The sequence below is a fragment of the Trachinotus anak genome, unplaced genomic scaffold (assembly GCF_046630095.1).
Source record: "Trachinotus anak isolate AG129_WGS33_773 ecotype Australia unplaced genomic scaffold, CSIRO_AGI_Tana_v1 ptg000001l, whole genome shotgun sequence".
Classification (NCBI taxonomy): Eukaryota; Metazoa; Chordata; class Actinopteri; order Carangiformes; family Carangidae; genus Trachinotus; species Trachinotus anak.
Genome location: NW_027273852.1, coordinates 6,772,489 through 6,791,476, shown reverse-complemented (window position 1 = coordinate 6,791,476; position 18,988 = coordinate 6,772,489). Strand labels below are relative to the sequence as shown.

The following is an 18,988-nucleotide window of genomic DNA, read 5'->3' as shown; positions in this document are numbered from 1 at the left end:
GGGGACAGAATCTCCTGTTCTGATCCTGAAGAGGTCACTGTGTACTCCAGCATCATTTGTAAACGTGTTAAGGTGTGTGTTTACAGGTTAGTGTGAGTTTTGTTTTCCTCAGTTGTTTCATTTGTTCTGTGCATGTTTTTTTTAATGCATGATGGGACCTTCTACAGGTGTGTTTAAACGTGTGGTGCCAAACATGTTTATGTACCAATGTGCTTTGTGTAATGGTGTGGACTGCTGTGTGTGTGTGTGTGTGTGTGTGTGTGTGTGTGTGTGTGTGTGTCCCTGCACAGGTCAGTCCTCCTCTCTCCTCTCCTCTCCTCCAGTCTCCCCTCTTCCCTCCAGTCTGCGCTTCCTCTAGGAGCTAGGTGCGTATCATTGGATCAGTAGCTGCTGCCTGCCACACTGTCCAATCGCATCTAGGGAGAGAGAGAGAGAGAGAGAGAGAGAGAGAGGGAGAGAGAGAGGCAGCGAGAGAGAGAGATGGGGGAGGGAGGAGAAAGAAAGGAAGAGAGGGACATTGATCATTTGAACGTCCTGGGCCTTGGATTCCTTGGATAAACGCTGAAATTCCCACTTCATCCAAAACGTCATTCCCCCACCCCCCCACCCCCATTTCCACCTGTCTCGGATCTGAAGGCTCGTTGGTTGCTTTTTTTTTTTTCTTGTTTCCTTTTTTTTTGGGTTTTCCCACCCAGGAGACGTGCCACCACCACCACCACCACCACCACCACCACCAGCAGCAGCAGCAGCAGCAGCAGCAGCAGCAGCAGAGGAATATCTCCCTATATCCCATCCCGGGCACGTCAGATAAGCTGCAGCGGCGAAAACACGAGGCGAACATTGCGGTGCACGGACACGGGAACATGGTCCGCGGGGTTTCACACCTCACATCCAGACCGGGTACAGTACATCCTACTTTCTCTTTTGATGATTTTTTTTTTCTTTTTACTGCAGCGGGGATGCAGGTTGAGGTTTTGCATTTGAGTGTGTGTGTGTGTGTGTGTGTGTGTGTGAGAGTGAATGTGTGTGTTTTGCCGTAGTCAGCTTCAGTGCCGATTTAGATTTAGACCTTACGAGCAGGCATTTTCTCCCCCACTTGCCCTTAGTTTTTTCTTTTGCTCTTTTCCTCTTTCTCGATCCTTTTGAAAAAGGTTTATTTAAAAAAAAAATTTTTTTAATCATTATTATTTTTTTTAATCTGTTCTCTCTGTATATAAATATACAAGGGGAGGGTGGCAGGCGGCTTTGCCTTGATAAATGGAGCGTTATTCATCAGCGTGTGTGTGATCACCACCGGAATGTTAACTAGCACCTTGGACACCGATACAATACCAATGCAAACATGGGAGGAGCGACAGTACTGATCATATTTACACTCTGATATCTTTGCTGCTTATAGTGAACGTGTGTGTGTGTGTGTGTGTGTGTGTGTGTGTGTGTGTGTGTGATTACACGGAAATTGATGTTGCTCTCTCAGTGCGTGTGCGTGTGCAAGTGTGTATGTGTTAATATTCTGCCCTAAGGCCCTAAGAGAGAGATAGCAGTGTTGGCTGGGGAGCAGCTGTGTGTGTGTGTGTGTGTGTTTGAGATAGAGGGAGGGAGAGAGAGTGTGTGTGAGCATGTAGACAGATCAAGAAAGTGTGTATGTTTGTTTGTGTGTGTGTGTGTGTGTGTGTGTGTGCATCTTTGGAAGAAAAACCTGTGTAAGTGTGCCTGTTATTGAGAGACATAAGGAAGGTGTGTGTGCATCTTTGGGAGAGAACAAAGTGTGTGTGTGTGTGTGTGTGTGTGTGTCACAGGCTTCCTACCTTATGCTACATGCAGGTCAGGAGCCCCACAGTGTATTCAGGGTTTAATTAAGCATGTGACGTGACTCTCCACCCCCCCTCCAACGCCCCCCAGCCGGGTCCTGTGATCTGTGAAACAGTGCGTGGAGTGAGGATTTGTATATATGTCTGTAGCTCATACGAGACACACACACACACACACACACACACACACACACACACACACCATTCTTGTGTGACACAGCAGCCCTGACAGTCTAACACCAAGTTAAGCTGAGCGGACAACATCTCGTTTGCCCTATCTATCACTCCCATATCTATTTTTAACGTGAACAGCAGCGAGGTAGCACAGTCTATCCTTCTGATGTCATGTGTATGTCTCCTCTGGGTGTGTGTGTGTGTGCACATATGTGTGACATTTTATTTTATTTTACACTGTGCTTATTCTAATTAACCCTAATTAAATCCTCCTTTCTTTCCATCTCTCTGCCTCTTTTTCTCTTTTCCAGGAGGCAGTTTGGGCTTGTTATGGGGGTGACCGGAAGGAGAGAGTGACAGAGGAACAGTGATGCTACTGTTTACATAACGAGAGACTCACACACACACACACACACACACACACACACATACACACACACACAAATGCACACATGCTCAAATCGCGGGGCCAGGACATACACACTCACACACACACACATATACATACAGACACGTATTCAAGGGACTCACTGACTGAGTCACCACACACTCAGAGGCACTAAATCACTGACTCACACACAGGAACACACACACCCATAGACAGACGCATACACAGGGGGGAAAAGGTGGTTTGCGAGAGCCGGGACTGTGTGTTGTGTGTGCAATGGGCCAAACTGAGCGACAGCTGTATGTGAATGTTGGATACCTCTGAAGGGTCAACACAGCTGTAACCCCCGCCCTCCCCCTGTCCCTCAGTCTTCCCCTGCCATCCCTGATCTCCCGGCTACCCCGAAACACAGCATCATGTCTGAGCTGAGGACCAGGAGAACTCCCTCTCCCTCACCTCCTCTCCCATCCCTCTCATCCCCCTTTGGGTCCCTATCCCTCCTCCTCTCCCTCTGCCTCTCCCTTTCTTTCTGCCCGGCATCGGCGCAGCAGACTGTGCCTGTCATCTCCACGGTGCAGGGCCGCATCCGTGGCATCCTGACCCCACTGCCCTCAGACCTCCTGGGCCCCGTCATCCAGTACCTGGGAGTACCATACGCAAGGCCTCCAACGGGGGACCGGCGATTCCAGCCGCCGGAGCCACCTTTACCCTGGCCAGGAATACGCAATGTGACACAGTTTGCTCCCGTGTGCCCGCAGTCACTGGATGAGAGGAGCATGCTGGGAGATATGATGCCGTCCTGGCTCACGGCTAACCTGGATATAGCGGCCACTTACCTCACTCACCAGAGCGAGGATTGTCTCTACCTCAATATCTACGTGCCCACTGAGGAAGGTGAGTGAAGCCGGGGATGTGCACTCAACACATACATACACATACATACATGTTTAGGTTTAGGGGTTTCTTTTGTTTTTAAATGTTAAATTTTAGATCTCCCCCCCACCCCATTTGCACACCGCTGGTTGAACCAACACTTAATATGCAGACACCTGCGTCAATCGCCAAGGGGTTTACGCCTTTACTTGTGGAGGAAAGTGGGAAGGACACGGACTCACTCATGCATACATATTGGTTCATACACATGCATGTGACCCGACACAGACACACACACACACACACCAACACACACAAAATGGCAAGCATGAATACTCCCACAGCCTCAATTTATATCCACCCGCTGAGAATTGAAGGTAGTGTGATATGAAGCATAGGGAAGTAAAGGAGGCAGAGATAATTTCTGCTTTTGTATGTATAAGCCCACATGGTGATCAAAAGGCCGAGATACATACAAATGGACATGTGGACACTCAGACACACACATGCAGTCGGCAGGAACATGTACTCAAACACCAGACAGAATCGAGGCATAAGGAAGGTGGGTGGATCTATCTATCTATCTATCTATCTATCTATCTATCTATCTATCTATCTATCTATCTATCTATCTATCTATCTGTCTAATCTTCTGTCTTTCTCACTCTTCCCCAGACATCCATGAGGAGGGGGGTCAGCGGCCAGTGATGGTCTACGTCCATGGTGGCTCGTACACAGAAGGAACTGGTAACATGATGGATGGCAGTGTGCTGGCAAGCTACGGCAATGTCATTGTCATAACCCTCAACTACCGCCTGGGAGTACTGGGTAAAAATCTTCTATATCTTATATATATCCTCTATATGACTATAATTTGCTCAAGACCTACGCACGTTATGGTGCTAAGAGTGTATATGGTTAGTATGGATGATGCGATACTTTAAAATAAACCTCTCATCTTGATTCTGTTAGCTTCACTGTTTCTATTACTGTAAAGCACACCCCCTGATTCTATAATCTAATGCAATCCAATCATTTTTATTCTATTACAGTAATTTATTCTGACTGTGAACTTATCAATCAATTCACTATAGAGGTACATGTGCATAGACACATGTAAAGTGACAAATACATGTTTTGTGTACCTTTAGGGTTGATGCTTCTAGCTCCAATTAGAGCAACAACCCCAAAATGGCTGGTTTAAAATGGCAGTATTTGTGCTTCAGCAGCATGCTCCACCTTATGAGCAAGAACAATAGAAGTGCAATTATTGCCAAGGTGCTCTGGGTACCCTGATAATATCACTGTGCTCTCATACACCTTCTGTATAGCAATTTACTTACAATAATGAAAGGGGCTAGAAAGGCAATGACTGGATAATAATTTGAAATGCAACGTAGGCATTTCACGTGTATTTAAGTTGGGAATTGAGCTGTTAAAAAGACAAAGGATTAGATGGATCGGACTGAATATTACAGAGATGGTATGAGATGAAGAGATACAAGTTTAGTCTGTGACAGAGGTCAGTCATCAAATCCGGGCAAAACCTCAATAATACATAAACACTCAAACCCTAGTAATGTTCATACATGGGTAATTTTACCAACAAAAGTTTAAGTCACACAGTTAAAAACCAAGATAATATTTCTTATAAAACCATATTCAGTGTTGTTATTTTAATTCGGTTTTATTTCATTTTGTTGTGGGTTGTCAGATTTTTATTGGAAGATATGTATTTATTCATAAAGAGAAATGTACACTTCAACAAAAATGTACATACCATTGTTCCTCACTTTCAGTTTTATAGTTTATTCTGGCTCAGGCCTCATCACCTGATTTCTTTGGGGATACAACCATTTTGTTTAAATATATTGAGATATTTTTCTTATGTATCAACACAACATTTTTGTGATCAAATTTATATTATATTCACCATCTGGATTGTTTAATCCTTCAGCGAACTATAAAATGTGAAAACCATTAGCGAGTTGTTCTTACCCAGAGCGCCTTTTTTTTGTTTTTTTTTTGAGTGAAAACATGTTCAGAATGGGTTTCCCTAGTGGAAATAAACCCCCTGAAGCCAATTTTTTTCCACTACTAGCATCAACTCAAATCTGATCCTTTTCACCTCCATGACTCTCTGACTCAGTGCTCTCTGAACGGAGAAAATCTGATTCCCTGTGGTTTTTCTAATTTTAGACAGATATGCAAAGCTCACAGGGTGAAAAAAATAGAATATCTTAGAATCCTGGCATTTAAGCTTATCGTGTCTTTAATCATAAGAAATTCCCAAGTCTGGATGGGACAGAAGGGTTAAAAACATACTTGGAAGGCATCATTTACTGAACTCCACTGAGGGCATGAGTATTGAGCATATGTGTGCACAGTGTGCCTTTATATTGATTACTGTAAGTCAGAGGTATGAGATGCGTATCATTCCATTGGCTTGGTTAAATTATGCTCTCGCTTTAATAAATTGGTGCCCACTATTTAATAATTCATGTGAGGAAATTAATTAAAATGTGCCAGCAGGTTAACAAAATGTGTGCATGCAGTATGTTTCACTTATTTGATTCAGTTTATGCAGCTGTGATAAAAAATGATTTAACCCTCATGCCATAATCATTTAGTCTACTTGATTATGTAGATTTATGTTACAGAAAGTGAGTGATATTTTGTAAAAAAAAAAAAAAGAAAAAAAAGATACATATATTTGGCTTTTACATAAGCTGTTACGGCTACGAATTCATCAAAATTTATAGGAATCTTTGTAAGAGAGCAGGAGGAATTCTCTCAACTTTGTGGTGGTCTTTCTCTATTTAGTGCTATTATTTTGTTTTTTATCTTCACATTATATAGGTGATATGTACACATACAGCATATTGATACTGCATGAATCCTTCTGGTTCTCCTTTAATTTTATGGAGAATGTTTTTAAAAAACAGACTGGAGCAGAGTTGAATACATGGTAAAAGGTTAAAAGATTCAACAACAAAAAAATATTGATTAGTTTATGAGATCCATACTGGCTTTTTCTGTTTTTTTTTAAGCTTTCAAGACTGTCATTAAATATTGATTTTATTAGATGGGCATAAATCTGCATCTGCTTGGCGGGTGAAACAAAACTCTTTTTAATTCTGACCTCGGGGGAAAAATAGTTGCAGAGCTATAATCACCACACTGGGCCAAACAAATCCTACATGCTTCATTTTGTCTTCATCTCCATCCTCTGTTTTTATGTCACCTCCAATATGATCATCATCATCACCATCATCATCCATCATCACAAATAGCGGTCTTCCTCTTCTTCCTTGTCATCATAAGTTGGATGAGTGAGGTGAGAGCTCATACATGCAACACAATGCACAATTATGCACATTGATATTTTTTGCTAATCTTCCTTAATCAGCTTGGATCTACAGAAATGTAATGAACATAATTAAAATGAATGATTGACCCAAATCTTACATTTCACAGTATACAGTCTAGTATGTCCTTTTTGCATGAGAGAAAGTTGTGACAAAATCCACACGAGTGATGAAATGTCTTATTTTAACTACACAGCTTTTCTTGCTCATTATACTCTTATGTGTTCAGGGCCAGCTTGAGGTTCAGAGAAATGAGCTTCTGCAGTAATGAGATATACTGTAGTGGAGTGAACCATTAGGATCCTTTGTGTTTACTTAATAAAGTCAGCAGTAAAGGGAATAAGGGATAGCTGCATTTGTAACTGCATGTGTGTGTAGGTTTAATCTGTGCGTGTGTAAGCTGATATTCACTTACATGAATATGGATGTACCCTGTTGGGTATTTCCAGGGGACTGTAGGAGAAGCACATGATTTTTCTTGAATTTTCTCTTTAAATTTATGATGAATCAGACTCGTGCATAATTGATCTTAACAGTGGGGATGCCATGATCTCATGTCCAACATGTCTGCCCCTGTGTGCGCTCCTCTGTGAATCATAAATGTAAGCTGTAGATGCTATGCTTAAAAAGTTTGCAGAAATATCTTCCTGTGATCGACTCATAATTTTTACATTGTTTGCTCAGTTGTCTGCAGAGCTTTTCAGCTTTGATTTCGTGCAAATCTTTAAACTTAAGTGCTATATGCTCTACCATATGTAATAACAGCACCACTCTCTCTGTCCGCCTATAGGGTTTCTTAGCACCGGTGACCAGGCAGCAAAAGGGAACTACGGCTTGCTGGATCAGATCCAGGCTCTGCGCTGGGTGAAGGAGAACATTGCAGCCTTCGGAGGAGACCCAAACAGGGTCACTGTGTTTGGATCTGGGGCTGGAGCTTCCTGTGTCAGCCTCCTCACCTTGTCTCATTACTCTGAGGGTAAGGGAGAATCATGAACAAAAATCCTGTTTACCTAGTTGTACTCTTCTGACTGTATGTGGCACAGGTGAGGAAAGGTTTTTACACATTTTGCTGCTGAAAATACATGAAATGCATATGCAGATGGACAGGTAGGGAACTATGACCATTGATAGGTGGATGCTGTGAAAGTTTTGACATTCAGGGTTATGAAACATTTCAAGGTCTCAAGTGGACCGATACATTATTTACCGGTATAAATGCCTGAATAAGCCTTTGAATCCTCTGAATAATACAGCCTTGGCTGTGACTCATATAGCTAAGAGCTGTATTAGTTTAAACTTTTAACCTGGCGCTCTAACTGTGACCTGTCAGCCTTTTGAATAATGCATGTCTGTGATTTCTGTGTTTTCTTGCAGTGAGATTGCTTGTTGTGCATCTGTTTATAAATGTACTGTGTAACCCTCCGAGTGTGCAGTCATATGGTCATGCATTCATGCATGCATGTGTGTGTGGCTGCATATGCATCCATAAATGTATATGAGTGTGCCTCAGTGTATATGCTGTACACACCCGCTTGTATTCATATTTGTGTGCTCATGTGTATCTCAGACCTGTTCCATAGAGCCATCATCCAGAGTGGCAGTGCTTTAGCCAGTTGGGCTGTCAACTACCAGCCCAGCAAGTACGCGCGGCAGCTCGGTGAGAGGGTGGGCTGTGGCATCGACGACAGCACCCAACTGGTCGCTTGCCTCCAGGGCCGGAGTTACCGTGAACTTGTGGAGCAGAACATAACGCCGGCCAAATATCACACGGCTTTTGCCCCGGTGATTGATGGTGATGTTATACCAGATGACCCTCAGATTCTGATGGAGCAGGGAGAATTTCTGAACTACGACGTGATGCTGGGGGTTAATCAGGGTGAAGGCGTGAAGTTTGTGGAGGGCATTGTGGATTCAGAGGACGGTGTCACTGCTGAGGACTTTGACTTTGCTGTGTCAGACTTTGTGGATAGTTTATATGGATACCCGGAAGGCCGAGACACACTGAGAGAGAGCATAAGGTGAGTGAGTCTGTACATGTCTGGATATTTTTAAGCAATAGTTTGACATTTTGAGAAATACATTTATTTGATGTTTTGCCGAGAGTTAGATGAGAACATTGATACCACTCTAATGTCTCTGAATGTCTTGAATATGAAGCTACTGACCGGAGAGGACTAGTTTAGCAGAAGGACTGGAAACAGGTAGAAGCAGTTAGCCTAGCTGTGTCCCAAAGTAAAAAAAATCCACCTACCAGCACCTAAAGCTCAGTAATTAACACAATATGTCTTGTTTATTTAATTTGTACAGAAACCAAAGTGTAAAAATAAGAGGCTCAAGAAATAGTTACAACTCCTTTAAAAAAAAAATCACAACTTCTCATTTTCACATTTCTTTTTGTGGATTAAACAAACAAGATATAACCTGTTCATTTGTGAGTTTAGGCAAATATTTTGAACATCAGACAGAGCCAGACTAGCTCCCCCTGCTTCCAGCCTTTATGCTAAGCTAGGCTAACTGTCTCCGGGCTATAGCCTAACATTTACTGCACAAACATGTGAGTGATGTTGAGCGTCCCTTCTCACTCTTGACAAGAAAGCGAATAAATCTATTTCCTAAAATCTGACATTTGACTATGAGGTATAAATATTCATATCCTGTGTACGATGTAGGCTAATACCTTTAATTAGTTTTTTTTGCATGCTGTAACATCAACAGATTTCTTTAAAGACTGATTGATGTAAAGATGGACTTGATTGATTAATTGGGTGACTGATTGCAGCTTATTGGCTAATTTTAAATGTATTCAATAAAGGTTCATGTACACGGACTGGGCAGACCGTGACAATGCAGAAACCCGACGAAAGACTCTGGTAGCGCTATTCACAGACCACCAGTGGGTGGCACCAGCAATCGCCACAGCTGACCTTCATGCTCAGTATGGGTCTCCCACATACTTCTACTCCTTTTACCACCACTGCCAGAGTGATGCCACTCCGCCCTGGGCTGACTCCGCCCATGGTGATGAGGTAAGATGATGTCACAGACAAAACATTAGTGACAGTAACTGTTAGCACGAGGTGTGATATTAGATACAAAGAGAGAGAAGTAAAGATGTGACCTTTCATACACAGTAGCGTGACAGGGTTGAGTACGCAGTTCTAAAGCAGGTCGAGGCACAAATGTCTGAAGGATTTCTGAAATATTCATACCATGAATCAGGAGCTCTTGGTGTAGATGTCCTTAAAGGGTTGAATCAAGCAGTTCCCTGGAGCGTGAAATATATGAAATGGTCATGGAAATTATTTTCCTGCAGGTCTGATTTTGAAGCTGTCTTATCTACTATATACTATTTACTGCTACAAGTCTTAGATTAGCGTTTATTATGGCAATCATCTCTTCAGTATTTCTTTTGTAGTAAACTGTTCATTTCCACATTTTTTTAGATGCACAAATGATTGCCTTTTGTTCAGCACACTGAATGTGTGTGTATGGGGATGTATTTTTGGTTGGTGTATGTGGGTATGAATTTCAGTCCAGATGAGAAGGGATGACTTGTCAAACTGAAGATGGGTTTAGTGACCTGAGTTTAAGTTCACTGCAGTTACAGATGAAGCTGTTTCTGTCTTCACTGGGACGAGGTTAGAGTTTGACATGATTCAGTTATGGTTAGAGGTACTGTCAAGAGAATGAACATCATTTGTTGGTTCCAAAAGTAAACTATTTCTAACATGTGCATGTGTGTGTGTGTGTGTTTGTGTGTGTGTGCGTAGGTGCCCTACGTGTTCGGCGTGCCCATGGTGGGACCCACTGATCTGTTCAACTGTAACTTCTCCAAGAACGATGTGATGCTGAGCGCTGTAGTCATGACTTACTGGACCAACTTTGCCAAGACTGGGTGAGCTGTTAAACGCACACTGCTGTGAGATGTTGATTTTCTTTTGCCTGACTACACAATTTAGTGCAAAATCAAGAAAACAAGACAAAACAAAGAACAGCTTCAGCATGATTCACCACTCTTTATTTCTGCCTTTTTAGACAGAGGAATCTGTTTATAACGTCTGCTATTAATATCTAATCCCCACCCACATGCAGAAAATGTCTCATGATAGTGAATGAAAGCCAGGCTGTTTAATCACATTTTAATATGTAAAAGGAAATGCACAGCTGTCAATGGAAAATCAGTCATTTTTCATCCTTTTATCTTCGACTCTCTGAGGAGACAACGTTTGGCAACGTGAAGTGTTGTTGCTGTAAATGTGGACTGCTCACTCTTGAGTTTACAGGAACACATCTCTTCCAAGCTAGAAATTAGACAGTTAAGATTCAAGTCAATGGTGTCATCAAGAAAAACAGCATCGTGCCTCTCCACTTTGCAGTACTTGACAACTTTGTGTTTAATTTGTTGCGCCAGTTAATAGGAAAACATGAAGATGGGCCCAGAGTGCAGTTATCTGGCAGGATTTACAGAGAGGACAATCAAAGATGCAGAAAATCAGTGAGAGAGGATAACAGGTTTTGCTTACTGAAGCATGAAGCAAACGTATGTCCTTCAAATTATGTTCATACGCAGCTGTTTTGCATTCATTAAATACAGTTTGGAGAACACACATGTAGATGTGTGCAGGAGTCTTAGATTAAATCCATCTCTCTGTCAAGTTTTTCTGTCAAGAGAAGCAACCTTTTTCAGAAAAAATAGGTTTCATTGTAATGTAGGCTTAAATTGAAAGAAGCTGAGTTTCACTGGAGCTCTAGAGGAAAACATTGAAGTTTCAGAGCAACAAAAATAAGGAAAAGGATATGTTATTATACTGTATTTTCCTTCAGGCAGTCTCTGACACGAAGACAGTCCTTTAGACACAATCATGAAAGGAGCACTGCAGACTAATTTTGGCAGAGAGTGCACACAGGTTCCCTGTCATATCAAAATCTTGACAAGGCTTTTCTTTCTTGAGAAAGTTAAAGGACCCCTGCTCTTGAAAGGGTCCTTGAGGAAAGCCAAGGTGATGTCCTAATAGAAGAACAAGAGCTTGGCCACACTTTGATAAATCTTTTTTTCTTGACTTCTCAAATTCTCTGTCTTCCTCATTCACTCATTTACAGTCAGAACTTCTGCAATAAGAGCGAGAGCTTATTCAGTATGTTACATTAAAATTAAAATGATCTGCCAGTGGCTAAAAAAGCCTCTAGACATCTAATTTATTAAATTGAAAGTGAAATGATTTGCCAGTAGCTAAAAAATACAGTTGTTATAGAAAAAAATCCACATTGAAACTTTTAAAAACCCGAGAATCCACATTGATAAGAGTACCTTTTATCTCTCCACTCTGACATGATATACAAGATAAAAGTAATTGTTGAGGATGGACCCTCTTTCTGCAGTGCTCGAAGTGAGTAATTACCAGTAATTAATCCAATTGAGGCTCACTCCGCTGAGACCTCTTCAGATTTACAGAGACATCTGCAGTCTAGACCTTGATCTAAATCACCACAGAGCCTCCCTATCTCACAACATACAGAATCAGGACAGGGCTTGCACATATTTTGGCCGTGGTATGAAAAAAAAAAAAGTCTTTGATGCGGGTGCATTAAGGCAATCACATTGCATCAAGTTAGCAGTCTCTAGCCCATAGCCTGTATTGTCATTACCACCACAGCAGGCTGCAGAGAAAAATCACCAAGGAGGGATGTGACGATTTCAGTGTGCACTTCAATTATCAATGGGGAACTTTATCTGAGGAAAGATTTCACTCGGCTGAGAGTGCCTCCGATGGTGATGGAACTCTGCGACAGCTCAATTTAGCGGGGAGGATGTGATGCTCCCTGATGTATATTTTGTAAGCCTCTGTGTGGGCGTATAAATCCTCAGCTTGTGTGCGTTTGTGTGCCGGTAGGTCTTCACGCTTGCTGCCTTTTTGTGTCGCTCATAAGGTGTTGATTGACAAGTGAGCACATAGTGTGTAACTGGCAAGTCTGTGAAGACGTGTGGCTGTTTCATTTACGACGTCTCAGCTGCTGACACAAATAAGTCGGCAAGTCGACAAATAAATGCCTGTCCGTATGTGTCAGAGAAGTGATTTTTCAGGATATGTTCGCTGTACCACACACACACGCATTCATCTGTTCATTCATAATGTAGATATATGACACTTTAATGTTTGCTAGAGGGGCAAATAGCTGTACACTGTACAAGCTGCAGGAGTCTGAAGTGTGCAACTGGAATGTGAGGCATATGAAGTGGACTGAGAAATCTGAACTAAACTACCTTTGAGCTATGTTTACAGGAAAATAAAAACTTGTTTTGCTTTGTACAAGTATTTTTTGCCACTGGTTTGTCTTATGTCACTTGGATATTGATTGGAAAGATGCGTGCCAGCGCTGGTGAGACTAGCCAACAAGAGAGAAACTCAGCCTCCTCAGCGGAGAATAAGTCCTCTGCAGCTCTGTTAGCAGTCTCTGACACATGAAAAGCTGAAAAGCACGAAATATTGGCATTTGTACTTCCAAGGAACATGGTAGATATGTGAGTGGGAACTGTGTATTCTCTGTTGGATTTCATTTTTTGTGGCTTATTTAAACCTTTGTTGGTCATGAACTGTTGAAGGAGGCCGTGGTTATTAGCAGGTGATTATTGACAGGTATTTCAGAGGTATAATCTGGTTATATATTTTTTATATATCCTTTTGTATATGATTACAAATTATCAATCCCTCTTTTTTTGTTACCTCTAAATGATAAAAAACAAATAGCCTACATCTAGTTGTGAATAAATAAGTCATTGTGTTTCACTCTTTCCAGTGATCCTAATCAGCCGGTTCCTCAAGATACCAAGTTTATCCACACGAAACCTAACCGCTTTGAAGAGGTGGCCTGGTCTAAGTACACCCCTAAAGAGCAGCTGTACCTCCACATTGGCCTCAAGCCCCGTGTCAGAGACCACTACCGGGCCACCAAAATCTCCTTCTGGCTCCAGCTGGTGCCTCACTTGCATCATGTCAACGAGCTCCTCCAGTCGGTGTCCTCCTTCACACATAGTCCCTCTCCACAGGACGACACCCCTTATTCTTACACTAAGCGCCTGTCCAAAGGTTGGCCTCCAAGCAGTACGCGTCACCCAGGCTCACAAGGAGGCACCCCACAGCCTCCGGAGTCTGCTTTAGGCCAAGGTGGAGGGGAAAACGGGGTCCGTGTCCCTACTGAGGACTACTCCACTGAACTCTCTGTGACGATTGCTGTGGGAGCGTCACTGTTGTTTCTTAACATCCTCGCGTTCGCAGCTCTGCTGTACAAGAAAGACAAGAGGCGTCTGGAGCATCGTAGGCCACGTCCACTTCCTCCCCCAAGACGAGATATCACACCTGCAGATGTCGCCGCCCACCTACAGGGGGAAGGTCTGATGTCATTACAGGTGAGTCAACCTGTCACTATAATTTAATTTGCATATGTTTGAACTGGGGTGTTTAATCATGGCTGAAGCCGGTGCAGATTGTGTGGCGTGTCTGTATGCTTCTGTAGCCACCTTGTGAAGTTATTTAGGTTATATTAAAAACAGTCATGCTGCTGCTGCTGCTGATGTTGCTAATAATCGCACACATTTTTTCAAGTTTTAGTAGCATTAGGCCAGATGAGGCCGTGTGTGACTATCTGAATGAACTTCTTTCTTGCCAGTGGAGCAGCTGCCAGTGGAGCTGCCAGTAGAGCACTCCTGCAAAACACAGCCTGTCATCGGCAGACATTATCAGTGTGAGAATGTGTGTGTTTGTGTGTGTATCTGTGAGAGTGCTGTGATGCATGTGCACGTGTGAGCTGTGTCCAGTTGCCTGAATTGCTTCCAATTGCCTCCAATTCATCCACTGACTATACGGCCTCTTTTGAGCTCATAGTTGCTTTGAAACCTCGTATTACTGTTAATTGGCAATTCAAGTACATTAATGTAGCTCAGCATTGCAGCTGCTTTTCAAATTGTGTTTTATTTATTTTATGTCATTCCCTTTTATGTGGTGTTTGGTAACCCGATGGTATTACTGGTGTGACAAGCAAAAATCATGCACAGTCTCATTTTGTCACCACACATTATTGTGATTTATGCCAGTGTTATAAGAAACAAACACATGCTAGCCCTGCAGAGGATCAGCTAAAGCCAGTCAGACAAAGTCAGGAGTGGTTCAGATAATGATGACAAATAACAGATGAAGTTTGAGTATAAATTGAGCTTTATTTGCTTTGTAGCTCTGACTGGTCTCAAGCTGGTATAAATGTGGGGCTTTGACAAAATTCTGTTAGTGTGTGTGAAAAAAAAAAAAAAAGTTGTGATTTCAAAAATAAAAAGAGCTTTGTTTTATGGTTTATTACACTGAACATCACTTCACTATTTTGTACATAATTATACATACATTTATATATCAACATTGAAAAAAAAATATCTTGATAATATTGTGATACTGATTTCAACTATATTGTCTTGCCAAAATAATATGGGACTGGATTAGAGTCGAAAAGATTAGTTGATTAATGGACTACCCAATTGCCAGAAAATTATCTTGATAACAGATTCGTTGTTTTAGTCACTTTTCAAGCATAAATGCCAAAATTATTTTCTGGCTCCAGCTTCTCAGTTGTACGAATTTGCTGATTTCTCTTTTTTATGTAATTGCAAATGGAATATGCTTGTTGTTTAGATGATTGGTTGGACAAAATAAGATAACTGAAGATGACACCTTGGGCTTCAGAAAAGTCCGATGGGCATTTTTCACTATTTTCTAAATAAAACGGTAATGATTAATCACTTAATCGAGAAAATAATTAGATGAATTAATAGATTAATTGATGAAAATAATCCTTAGTTGCAGCAGGACTTGATCATATAGGTCTGTCTCTATCTTCACTCATTGCTTTCACTCCTTTTTGTCATCTCGTCACATTTCCTGACCATTCATGTTTTTAGGTGAAGCAGCTAGAGTGTGATGCAGCATCAGCAGACGAGAGGAACAACACCCACCACCATCACACTCTGGATACGCTGGACGCTCTGGACGGCTTAGACACCCAGGACATCTACAGCACACTGGACACCGTGCGCCTCACCTGCCCACCCGATTATACCCTCACCTTGCGCCGCTCGCCTGATGATGTCCCTCTCATGACGTCTCTGACCCCAGGATCACTGCCCGTGACCCCTGGGTCACACCCTGTTACCCCAGCGACGCCAATGACCCCCATGACACCCGGATCAGTGGTGGGCATGAGGATGGGCCACCCTCACCAGGGATACACACACCATAGCCCCTATAGTAATACACACTTGCCACACACACACATCTCCACGCACACACACTCCACCACACGTGTATAACCGCAGCAAGATACTCGCACATACAGGGACATAATTACAACACACACTCATACCAACACACACACACACACACGCACACACATAAAACAAAAGACTTAAATACCTCTACTAATTGCCCTGCAGGATTGTTACAGATGGAGTGACAGACATTTTCAGTAACAGGATGAAAGGACAGACAGCTGTGTGTTGCATGTCGGGGAACTGATCCCAGGAGATGCAGTTCTATGCATCATTTGCTCATAACCTGGAACTTGTTGAGCCAAGACATCCATCAAGTGTCTCAAAACCCGCTTTGGATATTAAAACGTATGCTTTTTCTACACCTGAGGAGGAAGAGGAGCACTGTGGCAAAAGGGTCAGTCATGGATCAGTTTACATCTCCTACTGTACCTGTGCTCCAGTGAAGCAGTGCCAGGAACTGAGCAGAGCAGAGCAGAGCGCAGATGCAGAACTGAGCTAAGAAGTACCACACACAGACTGCTGATGTCAACTTGAACAACCTGTGAAATGTGAATGTAGCAATTTTTTTCCATTAAAAGATCAAAGGCCCTATCTGCCAAGGATCAAACTAAGCTGAGGAGAAAAATAACAAATTTCAGCAAGAGTTGGATGTAAAAACAGACAGGGAGGAAGAGGGGGATCTAAAAAAAACAACATTAGCTAAAGGAAAAGTTAGTCAGATGGTGGGAAAGCGATTAAGATTTCATTGAGAGGGATTTAACAGCTGTGAGAGTGAGAAAGACGAAGTGAGATATGGAGTGATATGGAAAACACAGGAATGGAAAGTGTGCCAAGAGACAGGAATTAGCTTCAGAAGAAGAAAGGGCCTCTGAAGAGTTGCCAGACTTACTGAAGAATCACTCTAACCAGCTATGTGTTAAACTCTTGTAAATAGAATGGAAAGATACAGATGATATATTATGATTTATAGCATTTACCTGCTCTTGCATTAAAACATGACTTATTTAACCACATTATTGCTTTCATTTCAGATATTACTATATTATTGTATAGATGTCCTGAAGCAAGGCTGGTTGTCTTTCTATCTCACCCACTGTAGTATGTACACAGTACCTTTATTTAAAGGCTATATTTGCTATGCACAGCCATTTCAATAATTCTTAACTATGTAAGCATCTAGATACTTGTTTAGAAGTTGAAGTATAAGACATTTTTCACACCATCCTGTCTATTTGTTTGACCATCGGATGAGGAGCTAGTACTGTGTAGATAATGCAATATTGGTTTGATGATTGAGCACCAGCCAAAAACCATGACCTTTAACCCTTTGTATCTATCCCCTTCCTGTTCTCCTTTCCCCCCTTTGTTCCTAAAATTCTTCTTAAAGGCCTTGCCATTAATTCTTATGAAACCCAACCTTAGTTAATGTCTCTACAGACAGACAGGTGGCGGTGATTCAGGTGGTCCCAAGTCACAGCGTGTCCCAAAAAGTCAAGAATGCTTTGTCGTGTTTGTCTGATCTTCACACCTCACCAGAGGCCCCACTATGCAGAGAAGCCTCTGCTTGAACTACCTAATGGTGACTGAAACCTTGTTCCTCTCAAAGCCACCGACTGAAAGAAATTGGCCAAGTTGTATTTAATCTATGTCACTTCCCTTTCTCTAAAACACAGAATTGTTGCAGCTTCACATCCCTCCCCAGTGTTACCCATGGTCTATAGAAAAATATGGATCTTTCAACCACATTTTAAAGCCTGCAGTTTGCTTTACTACCTGCCACCATGTTGTCAATTGTTTGGAGCCAAATTTGATGAATGAGGTGGAGCCTGGGTGTAGCTGAGCAGGGACGCTTTGTGTGATAGTGAGAGAGACTTGACATTGAAGGCAAACATGCCTCTGAACATACCGCTTTTTAAGCCTTAATATCCTTTTAATGGAGCATTACTTTTTTCACATTTCCACTAAGATGCACTTCAAAAGATGTGGAATTAGTTATTAAAACATGAAACCCACATCTTGTGGAAATAATGATTTTTATTTCAGAAAGAAGTTGGAGGTTTTTTCTTGCTGACTTCAGTGCAGTGAGTGCTTGAGGGCTTCAGTTTTTACTGCTTTGTATGACTATAAAGACATACCCAGCACTCATAAAAACAGTTCCAAATATCTCATATTAATAAGTCATGTAGCAGAGAGTGACATGGCAGACACTAAAAATGACAAATGGTCTGGACAAACTCTGTCTGTCTGGTTACTACTAAGCTAAAAACCTTGTCTATGTACCAACAAACCAACCACCTGACCCCTAACTCCCATACCTTCATCCTAACCAGTAAGTCAATCAAAGGCCCTAACCCTGATATTGTAACCTACCTGTTTTGTCCTCTTCTTCTTGTTCCTTTCCTTACCCTGACCCGTATCCCACCCAAACCCATCCTTCCCCTGTCCCAGCCTCATCTGTGTGACTCCATGCAGCTTTGTCACAGTGAGGCCTATTTAACCTCCTCTCATCCTAAGTAACTTCTTCATGAGAGATTTTAGTTAAATGTCAACAGAATACATGAAAAATGAAAGCTGAAAAATTTGTGGATGGCAAGCAAAGAACTTTTACAAAATGATATAAAAGTAACATTTAACGGATGTTTGATTGACTAAATATTTTTTTCATATGGGTTTATTGACTCAGCGGATGGCTGGATTGTGTCAAGCATAAAACATTTCTGCTGCATTTTTGAAAAATAAAAATATCAGTATTTTACAATTTATGAGCATTTTAAATGTCTTGTATGTCTTGATTCTGAAAATTTAAGTGGGAATTTTTGAGGGAATTTAGGGGGCTTTTTCCAATCATCCTCTGTTTTTAGTGTTTAAAGTGATTCATAGAATTTGCAAATAATCCATAGTACATATGTGAAATTAGCAGTGACAGTAACACTGGCAACAGTACATCTAACGTTCTGTTTTCTTTCATTCTTTTAATTTATTGGTGATTTGGTTCGTTATTGAAATATCACAATAATTTCCAAAAGAAGAGGTAAAATTAAAATTGAAAGATAAAGGAATAGTT

At 41.8% G+C, this 18,988-nt stretch overlaps 1 protein-coding gene across 1 annotated transcript; it reads left to right on the top strand.

Moving 5' to 3' along the window:
- The first annotated feature begins 341 nt into the window (after window positions 1–341).
- On the top strand, window positions 342–18,682 carry LOC139608914 (neuroligin-4, X-linked-like). The gene is made up of 9 exons (XM_071463091.1): window positions 342–900; window positions 2,297–3,267; window positions 3,922–4,074; window positions 7,405–7,590; window positions 8,182–8,632; window positions 9,427–9,640; window positions 10,385–10,509; window positions 13,410–14,019; window positions 15,556–18,682. Exons 2-9 carry the CDS (start codon window positions 2,790–2,792, stop codon window positions 15,961–15,963), a joined length of 2,625 nt encoding a protein of 874 aa, XP_071319192.1. The 5' UTR covers window positions 342–900; window positions 2,297–2,789; the 3' UTR covers window positions 15,964–18,682.
- The last annotated feature ends 306 nt before the right edge of the window (window positions 18,683–18,988 follow it).